Source organism: Pleurodeles waltl, chromosome 10, assembly GCF_031143425.1.
Source record: "Pleurodeles waltl isolate 20211129_DDA chromosome 10, aPleWal1.hap1.20221129, whole genome shotgun sequence".
In the NCBI taxonomy this organism is placed as follows: Eukaryota; Metazoa; Chordata; class Amphibia; order Caudata; family Salamandridae; genus Pleurodeles; species Pleurodeles waltl.
Genome location: NC_090449.1, coordinates 497,497,110 through 497,514,550, shown reverse-complemented (window position 1 = coordinate 497,514,550; position 17,441 = coordinate 497,497,110). Strand labels below are relative to the sequence as shown.

The window sequence follows — 17,441 nt, the reverse complement described above, 5'->3', positions numbered from 1 at the left end:
TAAGTGAAATACCTTTCATTTAAAGTATTGTTTGTAAATCTTGAACCTGTGGTTCTTAAAATAAACTAAGAAAAGATATTTTTCTATACAAAAACCTATTGGCCTGGAATTGTCTTTGAGTGTGTGTTCCTCATTTATTGCCTGTGTGTGTACAACAAATGCTTAACACTACCCTCTGATAAGCCTACTGCTCGACCACACTACCACAAAATAGAGCATTAGAATTATCTCTTTTTGCCACTATCTTACCTCTAAGGGGAACCTTTGGACTCTGTGCATGCTATTTCTTACTTTGAAATAGTACATACAGAGCCAACTTCCTACAACCGGTCTCTGACAACAGTCCCGATTGCTACCCAGCAAGGCCGTCACCACCAGAGGACAGCACTACATATATGCAGGTGGTATCAAGGGCAGCTACTTTCCATAATGTAGCAAGGCATGCGGAGCCGATAGAAGACGACTTCTTATTTAATACCCTGGCATCCAATCACAGCTCTTACCAAAGTTTGCCAATGCTCCCAGGCATGCTAAAGCACGCCAAACAGGTGTTCCAGGACCCAGTAAAAGGCAGAGCCATCACGCCTAGGGTGGAGAAGAAATATAAGCCTCCCCCCAACGGACCCTGTGTTTATAACACAGCAACTAACACCAGATTCGGTGGTCGTGGGAGCAGCCAGAAAAAGGGCAAACTCCCAGTCGTCAGGAGATGCACCACCGCCCAACAAGGAAAGTCGGACGTTCGATGCTGCAGGCAAGCGGGTGGCAGCACAGGCAGCCAATCAATGGCGGATTGCCAATTCGCAGGCTCTACTGGCTCGCTACGACAGGGCACACTGGGACGAGATGCAACATATAATACAGCACTTGCCCAAGGAACACCAAAAGCGTGCCCAACAGTTTGTTGAGGAAGGACAAGCGATTTCCAACAACCAAATAAGGTCTGCATTGGACTCAGCAGACACAGCAGCACGGACAGTGAACACTGCGGTAACCATTCGTAGGCATGCATGGCTACGGAGCTCAGGTTTTAAACCGGAAATCCAGCAAACTGTGCTAAATATGCCGTTCAACCAGGAACAATTGTTTGGGTGGATACGGTAATCGAAAAACTCAAAAAGAACACAGACACGGCCAAAGCCATGGGCGTGCTCTACTCCCCACAGAACAGAGGCACTTTTAGAAGGCCACAATTTAGAGGGGGGTTTCGTTCCCAAACCACAGAGCCTTCCATCTCACAAGCCAGACCCACATATCAGGGCCAGTACCAAAGAGGTGGTTTTCGAGGATCATACAGGGGTGGACAATTCCCAAAACCAAGGGGGAAATTCCAAAGCCCTAAAACCCCTCAAGCCAAACAGTGACTTCAATGTCACAAATCCCCACCACTCAACACCAGTGGGGGGGAGACTTACCGCATACTACCACAACTGGGCAAACACAACTACGGATGCATGGGTCCTAGCCATTATCCAACATGGTTATTGCATAGAATTCATAAATTTCCCACCAGGTGTGCCCCCCAAAAGCACACAATATGTCCAACCAACACTTAGACCTGTTACAGCTAGAAGTTCAAGCATTGTTACAAAAAAAAGCAATAGAACTAGTGCCCAAACATCAAAAAGATACAGGTGTCTACTCCCTGTACTTCCTAATTCCAAAGAAAGACAAAACGTTGAGACCCATATTAGACCTCAGAACTCTGAATCTCTACATCAAATCAGATCACGTCCACATGGTAACACTTAAAGACGTGATTCCCTTACTCAAAAAACAGGACTACATGTCAACGTTAGATCTAAAGGATGCATATTTCCATATACCCATACATCCTTCTCTCAGGAAATACTTAAGGTTTGTAATACAGGGAGTACATTACCAATTCAAGGTGTTACCATTTGGGATAACAACTGCCCCAAGGGTATTCACAAAATGCCTTGCAGTAGTAGCCGCTCATATAAGGAGACAGCACATGCACGTATTCCCCTACTTAGACGACTGGTTAATAAAAACCAGCACTCAACAACAGTGTCTGCTTCACACACAATACGTTATAGAAACTCTACACAAACTAGGGTTCTCTATAAATTACCAAAAATCACATCTAGAACCCTCCCAAATACAACAATACTTGGGAGCAACACTCGACACACAAAAGGCGATTTCCACTCCAAGTCCACAAAGAGTACAAGCCTTCCAAAATATAATATTAAACATGCACCCAAACCAACACTACCAAGTAAGGTTTGTAATGAAACTTCTAGGCATGATGTCTTCATGCATAGCCATTGTCTCAAACACAAGACTACACATGCGGCCCTTACAACAGTGCCTAGCAACACAGTGGACACAAGCACAGGGTCAACTCCAAGATCTAGTGTTGATAGACCGCCAGACACACTTCTCGCTTCAATGGTGGAACCCTATCAATTTAAACCAAGGGCGGCCATTTCAAGACCCAGTGCCTCAATACGTGATCACAACAGATGCTTCCATGATGGGGTGGGGAGCACACCTCAACCAGCACAATATACAGGGACAATGGGACGTTCAACAAAAACAACTGCATATAAATCATTTAGAACTGTTGGCAGTGTTTCTAGCATTGAAAGCATTTCAACCACTGATAGCCCACAAACACATTCTTGTCAAAACAGACAACATGACGACAATGTATTACCTAAACAACCAAGGAGGGACTCACTCGTCACAACTGTGTCTCTTAGCACAAAAGATTTGGCATTGGGCGATTCACAATCACATTCGCCTAATAGCACAATACATCCCAGGGATTCAAAACCAGTTAGCAGACAATCTCAGTCGAGATCATCAACACACACACAAATGGGAGATTCATCCCCAGATCCTACAAGATTTCTTTCTACGTTGGGGAACACCAAAAATCGACATATTCGCAACAAAAGAAAACGCAAAATGCCAAAACTTTGCGTCCAGGTACCCACACCCTCTGTCCAAGGGCAATGCGTTATGGATGAGTTGGTCAGGGATATTTGCTTACACTTTTCCCCCTCTCCCACTCATTCCTTATCTGGTAAACAAACTGAGTCAAAACAGACTCAAACTAATACTCATAGCACCAACTTGGGCTCGCCAACCGTTGTACACAACACTGTTGGACCTATCAGTAGTACCTCACATCAAACTACCAAACAGACCAGATCTGTTAACTCAACACAAACAACAGATCAGACACCCGAATCCAGCATCGCTCAATCTAGCAATCTGGCTCCTGAAGTCTTAGAATTTGGACACTTAGGCGGTCATTCTGACTTTGGCGGGCGGCGGAGGCCGCCCGCCAAAGTCCCGCCGTCAGAATACCGCTGCGCGGTCAAAAGACCGCCGCGGTAATTCTGAGTTTCCCGCTGGGCTGGCGGGCGACCGCCAGAAGGCCGCCCGCCAGCCCAGCGGGAAACCCCCTTCCATGAGGATGCCGGCTCCGAATGGAGCCGGCGGAGTGGAAGGGGTGCGACGGGTGCAGTTGCACCCGTCGCGATTTTCAGTGTCTGCTTGGCAGACACTGAAAATCTTGGTGGGGCCCTGTTAGGGGGCCCCTGCAGTGCCCATGCCAGTGGCATGGGTACTGCAGGGGCCCCCAGGGGCCCCGCGACACCCGTTACCGCCAGCCAGGTTCTGGCGGTAAGGGGGTCGGAATCCCCATGGCGGCGCTGCCTGCAGCGCTGCCATGGAGGATTCCCAAGGGCAGCGGGAAACCGGCGGGACACCGCCGGTTTCCCGTTTGCACCGCCAGCCTGTTGGCGGTGCATCCGCGGTCCCCGGCCCTGGCGGTAGTCTACCGCCAGGGTCAGAATGACCGCCTTAGACCTTACACAAGAATGTATGGAGGTCATTAAACAAGCTAGGAAACCTACTACAAAACATTGTTATGCAAACAAATGGAAAAGATTTGTTTACTACTGCCACAATAATAAAATTCAACCACTACATTCTTCCGCAAAAAACATTGTAAGTTACCTGTTACACTTACAAAAATCTAACCTAGCATTCTCTTCTATTAAAATACATCTCACAGCAATCTCTGCCTATCCGCAGATTAAACATTCAGCATCACTCTTTCGAATCCCAATCATCAAAGCATTTATGGAAGGTTTAAAAAGAATCATACCCCCGAGAACACCACCAGTCCCTTCATGGAACCTCAGTATTGTATTAACACGACTCATGGGACCACCATTTGAACCCATGCACTCTTGTGAAATACAATACTTAACTTGGAAGGTCGCCTTCCTGATAGCCATCACTTCTCTTAGAAGAGTAAGCGAAATACAAGCATTTACTATACAAGAACCCTTTATACAAATATATAAACATAAAGTGGTTCTCCGTACAAATCCAAAATTCTTACCAAAAGTTATATCACCATTCCACCTAAACCAAATAGTGTAACTCCCAGTCTTTTTTCCACAACCAGACTCGGTAGCAGAAAGAGCCTTACATACGTTAGACATCAAAAGAGCACTAATGTATTACATTGACAGAACAAAACAGTTTTGCAAAACAATTATTTGTAGCCTTCCAAAAACCTCATGCAGGGAATCCTATATCCAAGCAAGGCATTGCTAGATGGATAGCGAAATGCATTCAAACCTGCTATATTAAAGCAAAAAGGGATCTACCTATTACACCAAAGGCGCATTCCACTAGGGAAAAAGGCGCCACAATGGCTTTTTTAGGGAATATACCTATGACAGAAATTTGTAAGGCAGCCACATGGTCTACGCCTCATACATTCACAAAACATTACTGTGTAGATGTGTTAACAGCACTACAAGCCACAGTAGGACAGGCTGTATTACGAACATTATTTCAAACAACTTCAACTCCTACAGGCTAAGCCACCGCTATTGGGGAGATTACTGCTTACTAGTCTATGCACAGCATGTGTAACTGCAGCTACACATGCCATTGAATGGAAAATGTCACTTACCCAGTGTACATCTGTTCGTGGCATGAGACGCTGCAGATTCACATGCGCCCTCCCGCCTCCCCGGGAGCCTGTAGCCGTTATAAGTTGAATAAAACCTGTAAATTTGTAAATATATACTATTCTTATACACATTTTGTACATACATACTTACTCCATTGCATGGGCACCTTTACTATATACACAACTCCTACCTCACCCTCTGCGGGGAAAACAATCTAAGATGGAGTCGACGCCCATGCGCAATGGAGCCGATAGGGAGGAGTCCCTCAGTCTTGTGACTCGAAAAGACTTCTTCGAAGAAAAACAACTTGTAACACTCCGAGCCCAACACTAGATGGCAGGATAATGCACAGCATGTGAATTTGCAGCGTCTCATGCCACGAACAGATGTACACTGGGGAAGTGACATTTTCCATATATATATATATATATATATATATATGTTCGATGGCATGTGTAGCTGCAGATACACATGCTGTGCACATCCCGCCATCTGGTGTTGGGCTCGGAGTGTTACAAGTTGTTTTTCTTCGAAGAAGTCTTTTCGAGTCACGAGACCGAGGGACTCCTCCCATTTCGACTCCATTGCGCATGGGCGTCGACTCCATCTTAGATTGTTTTTTTTCCGCCATCGGGTTCGGACGTGTTCCTTTTCACTCTGTGTTTCGGGTCGGAAAGTTAGTTAGACTCTCGGAAAAAACTTCGGTATTGTTTGCGTTCGGTATCGGGTTAGTTACAGCAGATCGACACCGAATTTAGAAGAGTTCCGGTGGCCCTTCGGGGTTTTTCCGATCCCCCGTCGGGGCCTGGTCGTCCCGGCCACGTGTGAATTCAAGGCTGATGGAACGGACCCCATTCCGCTTCTGTCCAAAATGCCATAACAAGTATCTGTATACGGATCAGCATCTGGTCTGTAACTTGTGCTTGTCCCCAGAGCACAAGGAAGATACTTGTGAGGCCTGTCGAGCGTTTTGGTCCAGAAAGACGTTATGTAACACTCCGAGCCCAACACTAGATGGCAGGATAATGCACAGCATGTGAATTTGCAGCGTCTCATGCCATGAACAGATGTACACTGGGGAAGTGACATTTTCCATATATATATATATATATATATATATACATATACACACACACACACACACACATACACACATAAAATTGAACATTTTAAAACACTGTGTAAATATAAAATAATTGCAAGTTACAGTCTAAAAATTATGTGGGTTTCCCTAGCTTGATTCGTTGGAGCAGCCCAAATACAGCAAACATAATCTATTGTGGATGTTTGACATCCTCATTCTAAACACTAGTATGCGCCGACAAAAGGAGAGCATGTATTAGGAGTAAAAATGCCAAAGTGATATGTTAGAGTCTAGCATATTGCTTTGTCTTTAAAAAAAAAAAAAAAAACAATTTGGTGGTTAGAGACTGGTGTGGAACAAGAATAAATATGTGTTCATAGAAATGCTAACAAATGTCTGTTGCTGCTTCCCCGTATTAGCTTCTAATATAGTAACCTAGATGACAAGGACCTGGGGCAGACAGAGTGCGCATTTGTAGATGGAAAACAAACAGTAAGTTTGAAGCACTGCCCCAGCTGCACTTTGGGGGAAATAAATAAACCACAAAGGTTTTGTTGTCATCTTCTTGTGTTGTATTTGTTTCTTCATGTACCTAGATTCGTATTTAGTTGGTAGAGATTAATGTCATATTAGCGTCCTTCACATGTGCATCTATCACTGGGCTAGCATGCACCCGGAGGCCAGTATAGGGTTAGATGTGGAGAGTTGCTTGTCACCAGACAGTTGTGCAGTATCCTTCTGCATCGCTGGCAGAGACTCAGACTACACATTAAGTGAGGTTTAATAGTTACTACAGCCAAAATATTACAAGTGAGCTACTTTCTGGCGTTCCTCTGGTAAGCATTTTATTTGATAACTTTAAATGGTATGTGAACACCCTATTTCTGCATCACAGGATCTTCATTGATAGTAATAAATGCTGAAAAATTTCCAATAACACTGAAATCACCTTTTAACATAATGTTCCTAATGAAATCAACAGATGTGATTTTTTTTTTCAACGTCCTGTAATTGTGGTAGAAAAATGACTAACTTCTTGAGGTTACATCACCTTTCACCTGTGAGTGCATCTAAATACAAATGCAGACTGAAAGGCATAGATTGAGAAAGATTAAAAATAGAGCCTGTTCCTTTAAGGACCTCGGAGGAACTCCTACCCACAGTGCCTTGTACCAGTAGTTGCTTGTGAGAGCCAGATCTCTTTTTCTGGGTTCTTCAGGCAGGATCTCAGAACAACGCTGATGGTTTCACACCACTGGGGGGGGGGGGGGGAGGGAACACTTTTTTTTCTAGCCAAGAAGATTTTTAAACTATTTTTACTTGATGTCTTAACACCTCTCCTGTTAAACTAGTTTTTTGTGACGGACAATTATTGTGTGTCTAAATGCTGCCTTATTTACCAACTGTCCATCTTGTGGCAGGAAGAATGCAGGATCCAACAAACACAAAGTTTGCATGGTATGCCTATTTCCATTTTATCAGATTAAAGTAAAGAAAGATGACAAAGTTAGCATCGGATTAAGTGGTCTGATCCAGGACATGAAAGCACATGAAGCAAGAACTAAAAGGAAATAGGCTGGAAAGATCTGCCTCTCGTCCTTTCTCTTTGTTCAGCAATCTTTAAAAGGCTTCCACAGAGGGAAATCTTCAGATAAAAGATCATCATCAAAACATAATTACTATGCTCATCAACACTGATCGTCGAAACCCTCAGCACTACTGTTTAGAGAGGGCTCAAGGTCTAAATATGTACAACAACAGCACTCACCATCATAGTATTTAATCATGACTACAAGACGATCGGCATCTCTCTCAACGCTGAAGATCTAGCCAGTATTGGTGCCTATGATGTAAAAAAGATATAGATTACCAGCAAAAAAGACTTGTATGACGAAGAGTCTTTCTCCCTCGACGTTGAAAAGAACCCAAGTTGTACTGTTGTCTTCTCTAAGGTGTTCTGGATCACCTTCCTCCCATTCTACAGTATTCCAGTGAACAAGGTTTACAAATGGATGAAAATCAGGATATAGCCCCCTTACCTCTTCATCCTTTGTAGCCGATAATACCTCTGGGAGGATCCCTTACAAACCCATATAAATCTATTAGTGCTTTCACTAATCTGAAGGATTTCAAAGGCAACTTTTATGTCCCCGATTAAAAAATGGAAGCCTCCTTTACCAGTTCAATCTGCGCCACCCAGAACACTCTCCAATAGGAGGAATAGATCTTACCCTCAATCTAGTTCAAGTTCACCATATTTGGACTTAATGCACACCTTGTAAGTAAGTGGTTTTTGCAGGTTTGCCCCTGCTTTTTAACTATTGGGTTTTAATGACTGAGAGTGCAATGAGGCCTGCTAACCAGATTTCAGTGCCAGTGCGTTGATCCTTAAAAGTGGATGTTTAATTGGCTTATACCCAGTTGGCATAAGCAAACTTATAATTCCCCAGTATATGGTAGGAGGGGTACCCAGGGCCTGTAGGTTAAATTGTCCCTCATGGACTGAAGCACTTATTCTGCCACCGTGAGTGTGACAAAGTAAAACATGTCTCCCAGCCTGACACTACTGACTGGTAGAGCAGTTTTAAACTGCTAACTGGACTTTGCCATTTAAACTCATTACAAAGTCTCAAGCTTCCTTTTTATTAAGATATGTCTCACCACCTAAGGTAGGTCCGTCGAGCCCTAAGGCAGGTGGTTGTATATTGAAATTTAGGACATGTTCTTAATGTCCTAAAAGTAAAACCCCCAAATTACCTTTTTCACCATTGAAAGGCTAGTAAGAAGCCCCATTGGTACATACAGGGTTACACGCTGACATCTCAGCTGTGCGGACTCCTGAATGGGCTACCAAAATTGGTACTTAAACATATCAAAAGAATTGTTAACGTAAACCTAGCTTGATGCCCAATTCGAATTTAATGTAACGTTTAAGTAAAACGCAACTTCACAAAGTTGCTACTCTGTTGCCCTTTGGAGATGCTGGCCACAAGACAGCCTTATTCCTTATTGGAAGATTTGTGAATGACTCACAGAAAAGTGAACAATAGAGGCCTACCTTTGGAGGAGGGCTTTACCTCTCCCTGGCAGGAAGCCCATACAGGGTGGGGATTATAATGCTAGCTTCAAAGGGGAAGCTGCCATCAAAGTGAAAATGGTGAAGACACGCACACACGAGAGGCTGCTCTTTTGCTTTGGTAGCAGGACAGAAAGGGGAAAACAATTGCCAAACCAGTTAGTCCATGGGAGTATAGCTGAAGGTAGCCACACCTCTAGGGTGGGCTACCAAGCTCCACACATCGAGGGAAGAGTTCTGCCATCTTGGGCGTGAGCAAAATATTACACTCTGGGGTAGCTAGATGCAACACATTGCTGGAAGTCATCATCAGGTGGGAGAGGACCTAGTATCCCATTGGCTAGTAGTCCCTGCATCCCCTGAAGGCATATTGTGGGCATGAAAGTAGCAGCCAGACCTCAGATCACGTCTGTACTGCAAGAGAGTACCGAAGAACTACCCTTCCCTGAACCCAGCAAAGAGAGGCTGCACCAAATAATGGACTGCACCTGTTGATCCTTGGCTGTGGTGCCCTGCTCCAGGAAAGTTGTCCCTGCGCTCCAGAGAGAAGAGATAAGCTCCAAGAGCCAACTGACTTATTTCCTAACATAGATCCAGGGCCACAAAAGCTAAAGAGGCCTCCTTGGTGAGTTAGTACTCACAATCGCTGAATTACCACTGGCCGCAGAAACACAACCTGGGAGAGTGAGTGCCAGCACTCAAAGTTGCACCCGAGTCTGCTGGACACAAGAGAGTCCTCTGAGTGCAGTTTGGTCACCCAAGATGGACACTAGCCTTAGTTAAAGGAAACCACTAGTTTCGCTGTGACCAGAGACCAGTGGTAACCGGTTTTTGGCTGTACTTCAGCTAGACATCAACCACTGTGGCCCAAGTCAGACCACTATGTTTATGGAGCTAGGGGTAGCCCCAGAAAAACCCCTGTTGACCGGATCAACATCCACAGCATCTTCAGCATCCTGTAACCTTTACATCAGGACCATTCCAATTATGTCTATGGTTGTTTACCCATAAAGCCTGAAACTGGACTTGAGACTGCAAGGTAGCTGTCATCCTAAGCTTTACTCCTCCCTGTAGCAATTGGTTGTCCAAGCCAGGCCGGAGTAACTGGGCACAACTTTACAAATGTTTTCCAAAGTTTCAAAGAACCAGCTAACTGTGGTAGATGCCAGTACTTGTTTAGTATTAGAGTGAAGAATGAAAAGGCATGGATTTACGATTTGCTCTGGAAAAGTCTGGTGTGTTTTGTTTGTTTTTTTCAGTGTTTAAAGTGTTCAAAAAAAATCATGAAAACATCTGTTTTTATAAATTGGTGTCAGATTTCCTTTGCATTGTGTTTCTTTCTTATTAAATAGTTTTTGTACTGCTAAATGCGTTGCACTTGTCCCTTTGTTAAATCATAACTGCTTAAAGCCATAGATACCTAGGGTTTAGCTAAGGTTTTTACAAGTGAGCCTGTTTGGACCCAAGAAAGGTGTGTGGATTTATTACACGGTGAGGTGTCACAAGCACAATGTTTATTAAACAGCATTTCCTCACATACCTCTGGTACACAAACATCACCACCACAGTTAACATCTAGAATATCTCCTGTAGACATTATTCTGATGTTCCAGAATGTCTTATTTAAAGGGACTACAACATTAATTTTGATATTCTAGAATGTCTGAATTAAAGGGACTACAAAATTGAACATCACTTTAGACACTCCTCAACCAGCAGTGTCTGTTATTCCTGTAACACTTTAGCAAAGGACAAGGCCAAGGCCTCTTTTGGCAGGTCTGTTAGATATTGCGTAAGAGAAATGTCTTAATCCGGTGATTGTGAAAACGGCAGCTCACTGACTTCTAATGAAGTACAAGTCTCCCCAACAAGACCCTGACTTCCTTAAAACTGACACAAAGCATGACTCCATCATCGTAACAGGGGTCAGAAAAAAACATGCCTCAGCTCCAGAAACCACTACTTCTCCAAACAGGGAGAGGAAAAGAATGGATGCCACAGTGAACACATATGTAGAACTGCTTCCACACATTTAAAGAATTCCAATGCAGCTGCTCCCATTTTAAGATATGATACAGCGTGACATCCTTTGTCTCTCACTTCCCATCTTATACAGAGCAAATGTTTGTAGACATGGTTAAAGACGGTTCTTTAGCTTCTAATCATTAAAGATATCATCAAGGCTCAGTTTATCCTCTTTGAAAGCTGACAGAATCTCATTAAAGAGATCATCAGGCTTTGTCCTTTATCCTCTTTTAAAACCTGAGGCACAGTTAAAATTCCAAATGTACCTTTTTGAGGTTCAGCACTCTTCAGACAACACACCGAAGAAGAGATGGTTAGGATGAAAAATGAAGCAGAAACATTAAAATATGTAGGCTTAGAGGAACAGATATTTAAAGATCAATATGTGCTAAGAGGTAGATGATATTACTATTAGAGGGTTCAGACCCCTTAATGGCCTTATCAACCAGAACAGCAGAGGCAACCACAGAGGGAATGCCAAAAGAAGTTATCTAAAAGATCAACTCCTCCTCTAAAATCCTTCCACTCTAGAGAGTGGAACTCTTCAAATAAAAACAATGAAAATCTGACACCCCCCACAGTTTACCCCTCCGTTTAGGGGAGCGGTGAGACAATTTCGGGAAGGGAGGGAAAACATGACTATTGACAGATTGAGATTGGTACTAAAGATCATTCAAAATAGATACTCTGTTTGATTCAGGGCTATTCCATCACCTGCTCCACCAAAGCCACTATTGAACTTTCATCTGCCCAATCTACAAGATAAAACATGTCTGTTACTCCAAAAACAAGCAAGCAAGAATTCTAACAAACCATCTCAACAAAAGAGTATACTCAAGATAATTTTCATGTGAAAAAGCCAACCAAGCAATTTAGTCTAGATCTTCGATTCATAAAACATTTATTCACCAAAGAAAGATTCAGAAAATCGTCATCAAATCTATCTGCACATTAATAAGAGGTGATTGGCTATGTGCAAGGGATTTGCAGGACGCATACTTTCACATTCTAGTTTCTTGCCCGCACAGAAAAACTCTTATATTCCTAGTAGGGAACGAACACTGTCAATGTGTGTATTTACCTTTGGTCTGAAATAGCTTCTTGAGCCTTCTCAAAATGCATGGAAATAGTTGTAGCTCATATGGAAAAAAATAAAGATCTTTGTGTATCCATACCGCGATGATTGGCTAATAAAGGCAAATTCCTATTCCAATCGAACATAAAACTTAAACACCACAACAAAGTTATTGACCAAACTATGCCTTCCAATCAATACTGAAACCAGTAAAATGTCTGACCATTTTCAGCATGAAAATAGATACTCTAAAATAAAGTGTGTCTCTGTAAAAGGAGACAGTAATATTCATCCAAAGAAATTTGCAGATCCAAAACAGTCCCACAATTAGTAAAGTATAATCATTCCTAGGATTCATGACTTCAAGCATATTTATAGTACCAAATGCAAGACTATTCATGTGACCTTCAGTAATGCCTCAAGATCAGTGGTCTAAAAAAAACAAAAGAAAACAGGAGACTGGAAAGACCACACTTACTTGGCAAATGCTGCTGAAGAATCTTTTGCTTGGTGATCTTAACCTCAAAATGTACTCTTGGGAGTTCCTTTTCAAAAGAAACTGCCCATTCAGACCATAGCCACGGATGCCTCCCTATAAAGATGGGGAGCAAGTATGAACCATCATATGGATCAGTGTCTATAGTCAGTCAAGAAACGCCCTGAAAGCAGTACATGTAGCACTCAAGCCCTTCTTACCATGAACTCCTCCAAGGAAATTGTATTCAAACACACTATTCCACAACAACGTATTACATCAACAAACAGGATCAAGACAGTTGTCAGTTCAATCTCAGACAATGTGGCATTGGACACTAGCAAGAAGATTGTCACTTAAAGCATTTCATATCCCAGGAATACAAAATGTGGAGGCAGATTTTCTCAGTTGTCATTATGAAGAGAATCACAAATGGGTGTGTGATAACAAGTAATGCAAGATATTTCTGTAGAATGGAATACTCCATCATTACAAGTATGTGCCACAGCGCGCAACAAAAAATGCTGCTTTCCTTCCAAGTCACCAGAAGCAAAGTCAATGAACAATACCCCTTTATTTGGTTGGTTATCTCCATTTCTCTGTGCTTCTCCACTGATACCATTAAAACCAATAGTGATTCAAAAATCATGGAAACCTAACTTGAAAATTATTCTGATAGAACCAGATTGGCCAAGAGAAGTGGTGGTACCTGGAACTTCTTCAGCTCTCCTTGAGACAGCATAAATGACTACTGCTCAGACTGGATCTTCTATCCAGACTTCAGGTCCAAATACTATATCCGACCCTTCAATCCTTGAATTTCTCAGAACAGATCCTATAACCAGAACAGTCACTTTAACTTACCACCTGAAAGTATGAATATTTTTATTCTACAGCATCATGTTACACCTATAAATGGAAAATATTTTACATTTGGTGCCAGGACTACAGTCATGATCCAATTACTGGCCAAGAAAATGTCATCCTACCATACTTACTTTATTTAGCCAAATCGAAGTTAAAATTGTCACTGGTAAAGGCTCCCTTAGCAGCTATTTCGGCTTACAGAAGATCTCTACAGCAAACTTTTATTTTCAACATTGGTGATAGTCTTTTATTACAGCACTGAAAAGAACTTCACCTATATGGGAACTGAACTTAGTTCTTTTAAAATAAATGGGTCCATCTTTTAAACCAAAACACACATCTTTACTTCTGTTATGGAATACTGTTTTTTTATTAGCAATTGTGTGAGCATACAATTAGTGAATTACAAGCTCTTTCAGTGATAGAGCCTTTTATTGTTATGATCTTAATAGGATAAGAACTAGTCCTTTGTAGTTTTTGATTTTCATATGAACCAGTTTATTACACTTTCTACCCCATCTACTTCAGCATAAAGAGCTCTCAATTCTCCAGGTGTGAAAATGGTTCTACGTTTTTATATGGATAAATTAAAAGATATTAGAAAGACACATTACCTATTTGTCAACTATGGTCACAGAAGACAAGGTTTAGCTACTTCAAACAATTAAGAAAGGTTACATACCTGTGGTCCTAGTTCTACATCGTAGGAATCTTCATTGAAGTCCTAAACTACCAACCCTCCTCCCTGACTGTTAGCAAACAAATCCAGCTACAGACACTTTAAACTTTATTTGTATTAAAAAAAACTAGCTCTCAAGGCAACTTGCCAGTAAATGGTATTATGGGTAGCATTCCATTCACACAACCCTAAAAAAAAAAAGAAAAAAACACTTTGACAGTGCACAGTTGTTTATCCCCACCTCGCTCATCCACTGCACTCATTTGCTTTGTCGCTAGGTCCACACTTTGTTATTCACATACATATAAATGGTCCGCAGGTTTTACAGTGAAATTTAAGGGAGTACCAGAAATAGGCATGGCTTCCTTTACGAAAACTACATTCAAAGGCTCTCCATTGTTGAGAAGGGCATTCAGTGTTGCAAGATCTTACACAACCTGTTATTTCTTCAATTGCATCAGAACTTGACCAATTTAGTGCTGGGATAATGCGCTTTGAATAGTGTATCTTTACAAGTAGTTCTTGTTTTGCACCTTTCCAACATATTTTATTAAGTACAACGATGCTTGCCTTTGAAGAGCTTTGTGTGCCTATTTTCAGAATTTGGATGCATATTAGATTGTGTAGTCTATGCCCGCCAGCAGCTCTAAACCTGTGGCCAGGGACCCTTAGGATTCTGTTACGCCTACTCCAGGGGTCCGTGACTGTTTGGGAAATTAAGTAATAATAATAAGGTACTAGTAAGGTACAAAAAATCAATAATGAAGCAAAATGAAAAAAAAGTTTTGTAAATGTGGAGTAGTTAGAAATTGAAGATTAAAAACTAAGGGGCATATTTACAAGCCCTGAGCGCCATCGGACCATCACTTTTTTTGTGCTCCGGTGGCACACTGCATTCTTCAGCACTCATAGAAGGAAGAAAACACCATTAATAATAGTGTATATGCAGGGAGGTGTCCCTTGGTGCACCTAAACAATCATCCCTGCAACACAAGCACACTTGCACAGTGGGGTTGGGGGGAGGGGCTGTCCCCAGTTTCCAATAACTCATTGGAGCTTTGTGAATTCCAATAGGTGAAGAACCACTGGTCTGTGCTGTCAATATAGAGTGATAACATTGACTTCAGTATCAAATGATTTATAAGCTGCAGCTCTTCTTTAAAGTATTAGCCAGTGTTGCACAATACAGCGCGAGCAGGTCAAGTGCAAAATTATCCAGAAGCTGCATTTCCAGATGCTCAAATGACTCTCTTCTCCATTTCAGATGACGGTCACACTGCTGTTCTTACCCTTAGTGACAGCGACCTCCTGAAGTTGCAGAGCGACTCCCGCACAGTACAGCTGCTCAGCGACTTTCGCCGGGCCCTCACGCGCATGGTAGAGACGTGCTTGGAGCACGAGCTGCCGGACATGCCGGAAGATCTGCAAGAGGAACACAGTCAGCTCCTTCACCTCCTTGTCGAGCTCCTTAACAGCACCTCACACAACTTCGGCAAGACCCAGGAGTTAATGATGGAGGAGTGAGCAGTGAACTTGACATTTGTACAAAACAGATTGCACATTTAAATAAAAATGTTTATTTATTTACCAGCGTTGCCTTCTCCTCCGTGAACCAGGGGCTGGGCTCTTGGTGATTCCACGTACTTCATTCCGTCCCAAGATGTGTACATCATTTGAAGGCAGAAAGCGCAAGAATCTAAGAGGCAGCCAGTGTTTTTTGTTGTTGAAGGTTACATAGTAAATTTTGAGGAAATGCTGCGAAGATAGTCCGTGTGAAACAGCTAGTAACAGTGAAGGTTTGGAGAATTGTATGGAATGCTTCTTAAAGTTTTTTTTTTTTTTTTTTTTTTTTACAGCAACAGATCAGAACAAAATGGTCAGTCTAGGGCTTTTTGTAAGTGTTGAAAGTTAACCCTTCAATAAAGACGATTTTCAGTTTGAATTCTCATACATTATGCCTTTTAGGGTTAGGTGGTTCAAAAGGTTACAGTTCATATGCCCATTTGTTTGTTCCAAGTCCATCGCAGGAGACGGCTCTTCTGCAGTGAATGTAAAATGTCTTGCTGAATTATTGTGCGTCAATAAAAAAAAAAAGTACGTTTCGAAATCATCCCCTGCAGGACTCTGGCACTGTTTTCTGTGTGGTGCTAGTCGCAAGACACTGGGTAAACAGTTCTGGCTGTTGAGTTTCTTTGAACAATTCTAACTTTTGATAGATACTTCCAACTGCAGAGTCCTCAGCTTTCAAATAGCCCTTAGTGGCAGACTGGATCCAGAAGCTTTGCAAAAGCTCTCCGGCGCCAATAGATGAAACTGGCTTCATGTCTGCTCTGGATACATAGTAGTTGTGACTTCAGGGGACCCAGTACAACACTGACATCAATTCTCATTTTCCACCCCCTTTGTTGCGGATTTGGAGCTGGTCTGCGTGTGTTTGTACACAGAAAAACATTTCTGTTTTGCAGTGCTGGAAATGTTGTATCCCAAAATATCAGGTTTTAAGCCCCGTTACTCCTCTCATGTCCATTTCAGACCTTCATGAAGTCTGCTCTTGATGTTTAGGACATAAGCGACAAGTGCAGCATAATGAACACCAAAATGATTAAGAAGCAAGAGGCAAAACTTATGGTGCATGCAATGAGCGCCAGGCCTGGTGCTAATCACATTGGACATAAAGGTGGGGATTGTGCTCTTCTCTTTCTTCAAAGACCTTAAAGGAAAAGAGAAGAAAATACAAGAAGAAAAGAAGATACACCCCCCCCCCCCCCCCAAAGCATTGCTTCCGCTCAACATTTAGGTCACCTCTGTGTTTTCCACCTCTAGGGAATTTCTTCTGTGAGCTGGAACCGATTGAGATCACACCAAAAGAATTTTTACTGACTGCCAACCCGTCCGACCGGACCTCTGTTTCAGTCTCGACCCGCTTCCCGTCCTGTTTGAAGTGTTCAGTGCTGATCCGGCACAGTTCCCACGTGTCATGATGGCACTGTTTTGGAACACTAGTGTTAGCTCTGGTGCACCTGCAGGCTCCATGAAAAAAGTTTGGCTCCCGACTGTTAAACAAAGGCCGGATTTCCTTTAGTACCATTCAGGTCTATGAAGCCATACCATGGTTGATTGGTTCCCTAAATGCTTAAAGATTTTTAGCAGTATACGTTTCCACCGTTACTTTTTATTATGGCTCAGTGGG

At 42.5% G+C, this 17,441-nt stretch overlaps 1 protein-coding gene across 2 annotated transcripts in view; it reads left to right on the top strand.

Annotated features, from left to right (window-relative positions):
- The window catches only part of DHX30 (DExH-box helicase 30), a 501,635-nt gene extending 485,274 nt beyond the window's left edge, over nucleotides 1-16,361 (top strand). For both annotated transcript variants that reach the window (XM_069210866.1, XM_069210867.1), the window contains one exon: nucleotides 15,516-16,361. In XM_069210866.1, the coding sequence (XP_069066967.1) occupies nucleotides 15,516-15,775 (260 nt within the window). In that variant the 3' untranslated portion in view covers nucleotides 15,776-16,361. The remainder of the gene's footprint in view (nucleotides 1-15,515) is intronic.
- The last annotated feature ends 1,080 nt before the right edge of the window (nucleotides 16,362-17,441 follow it).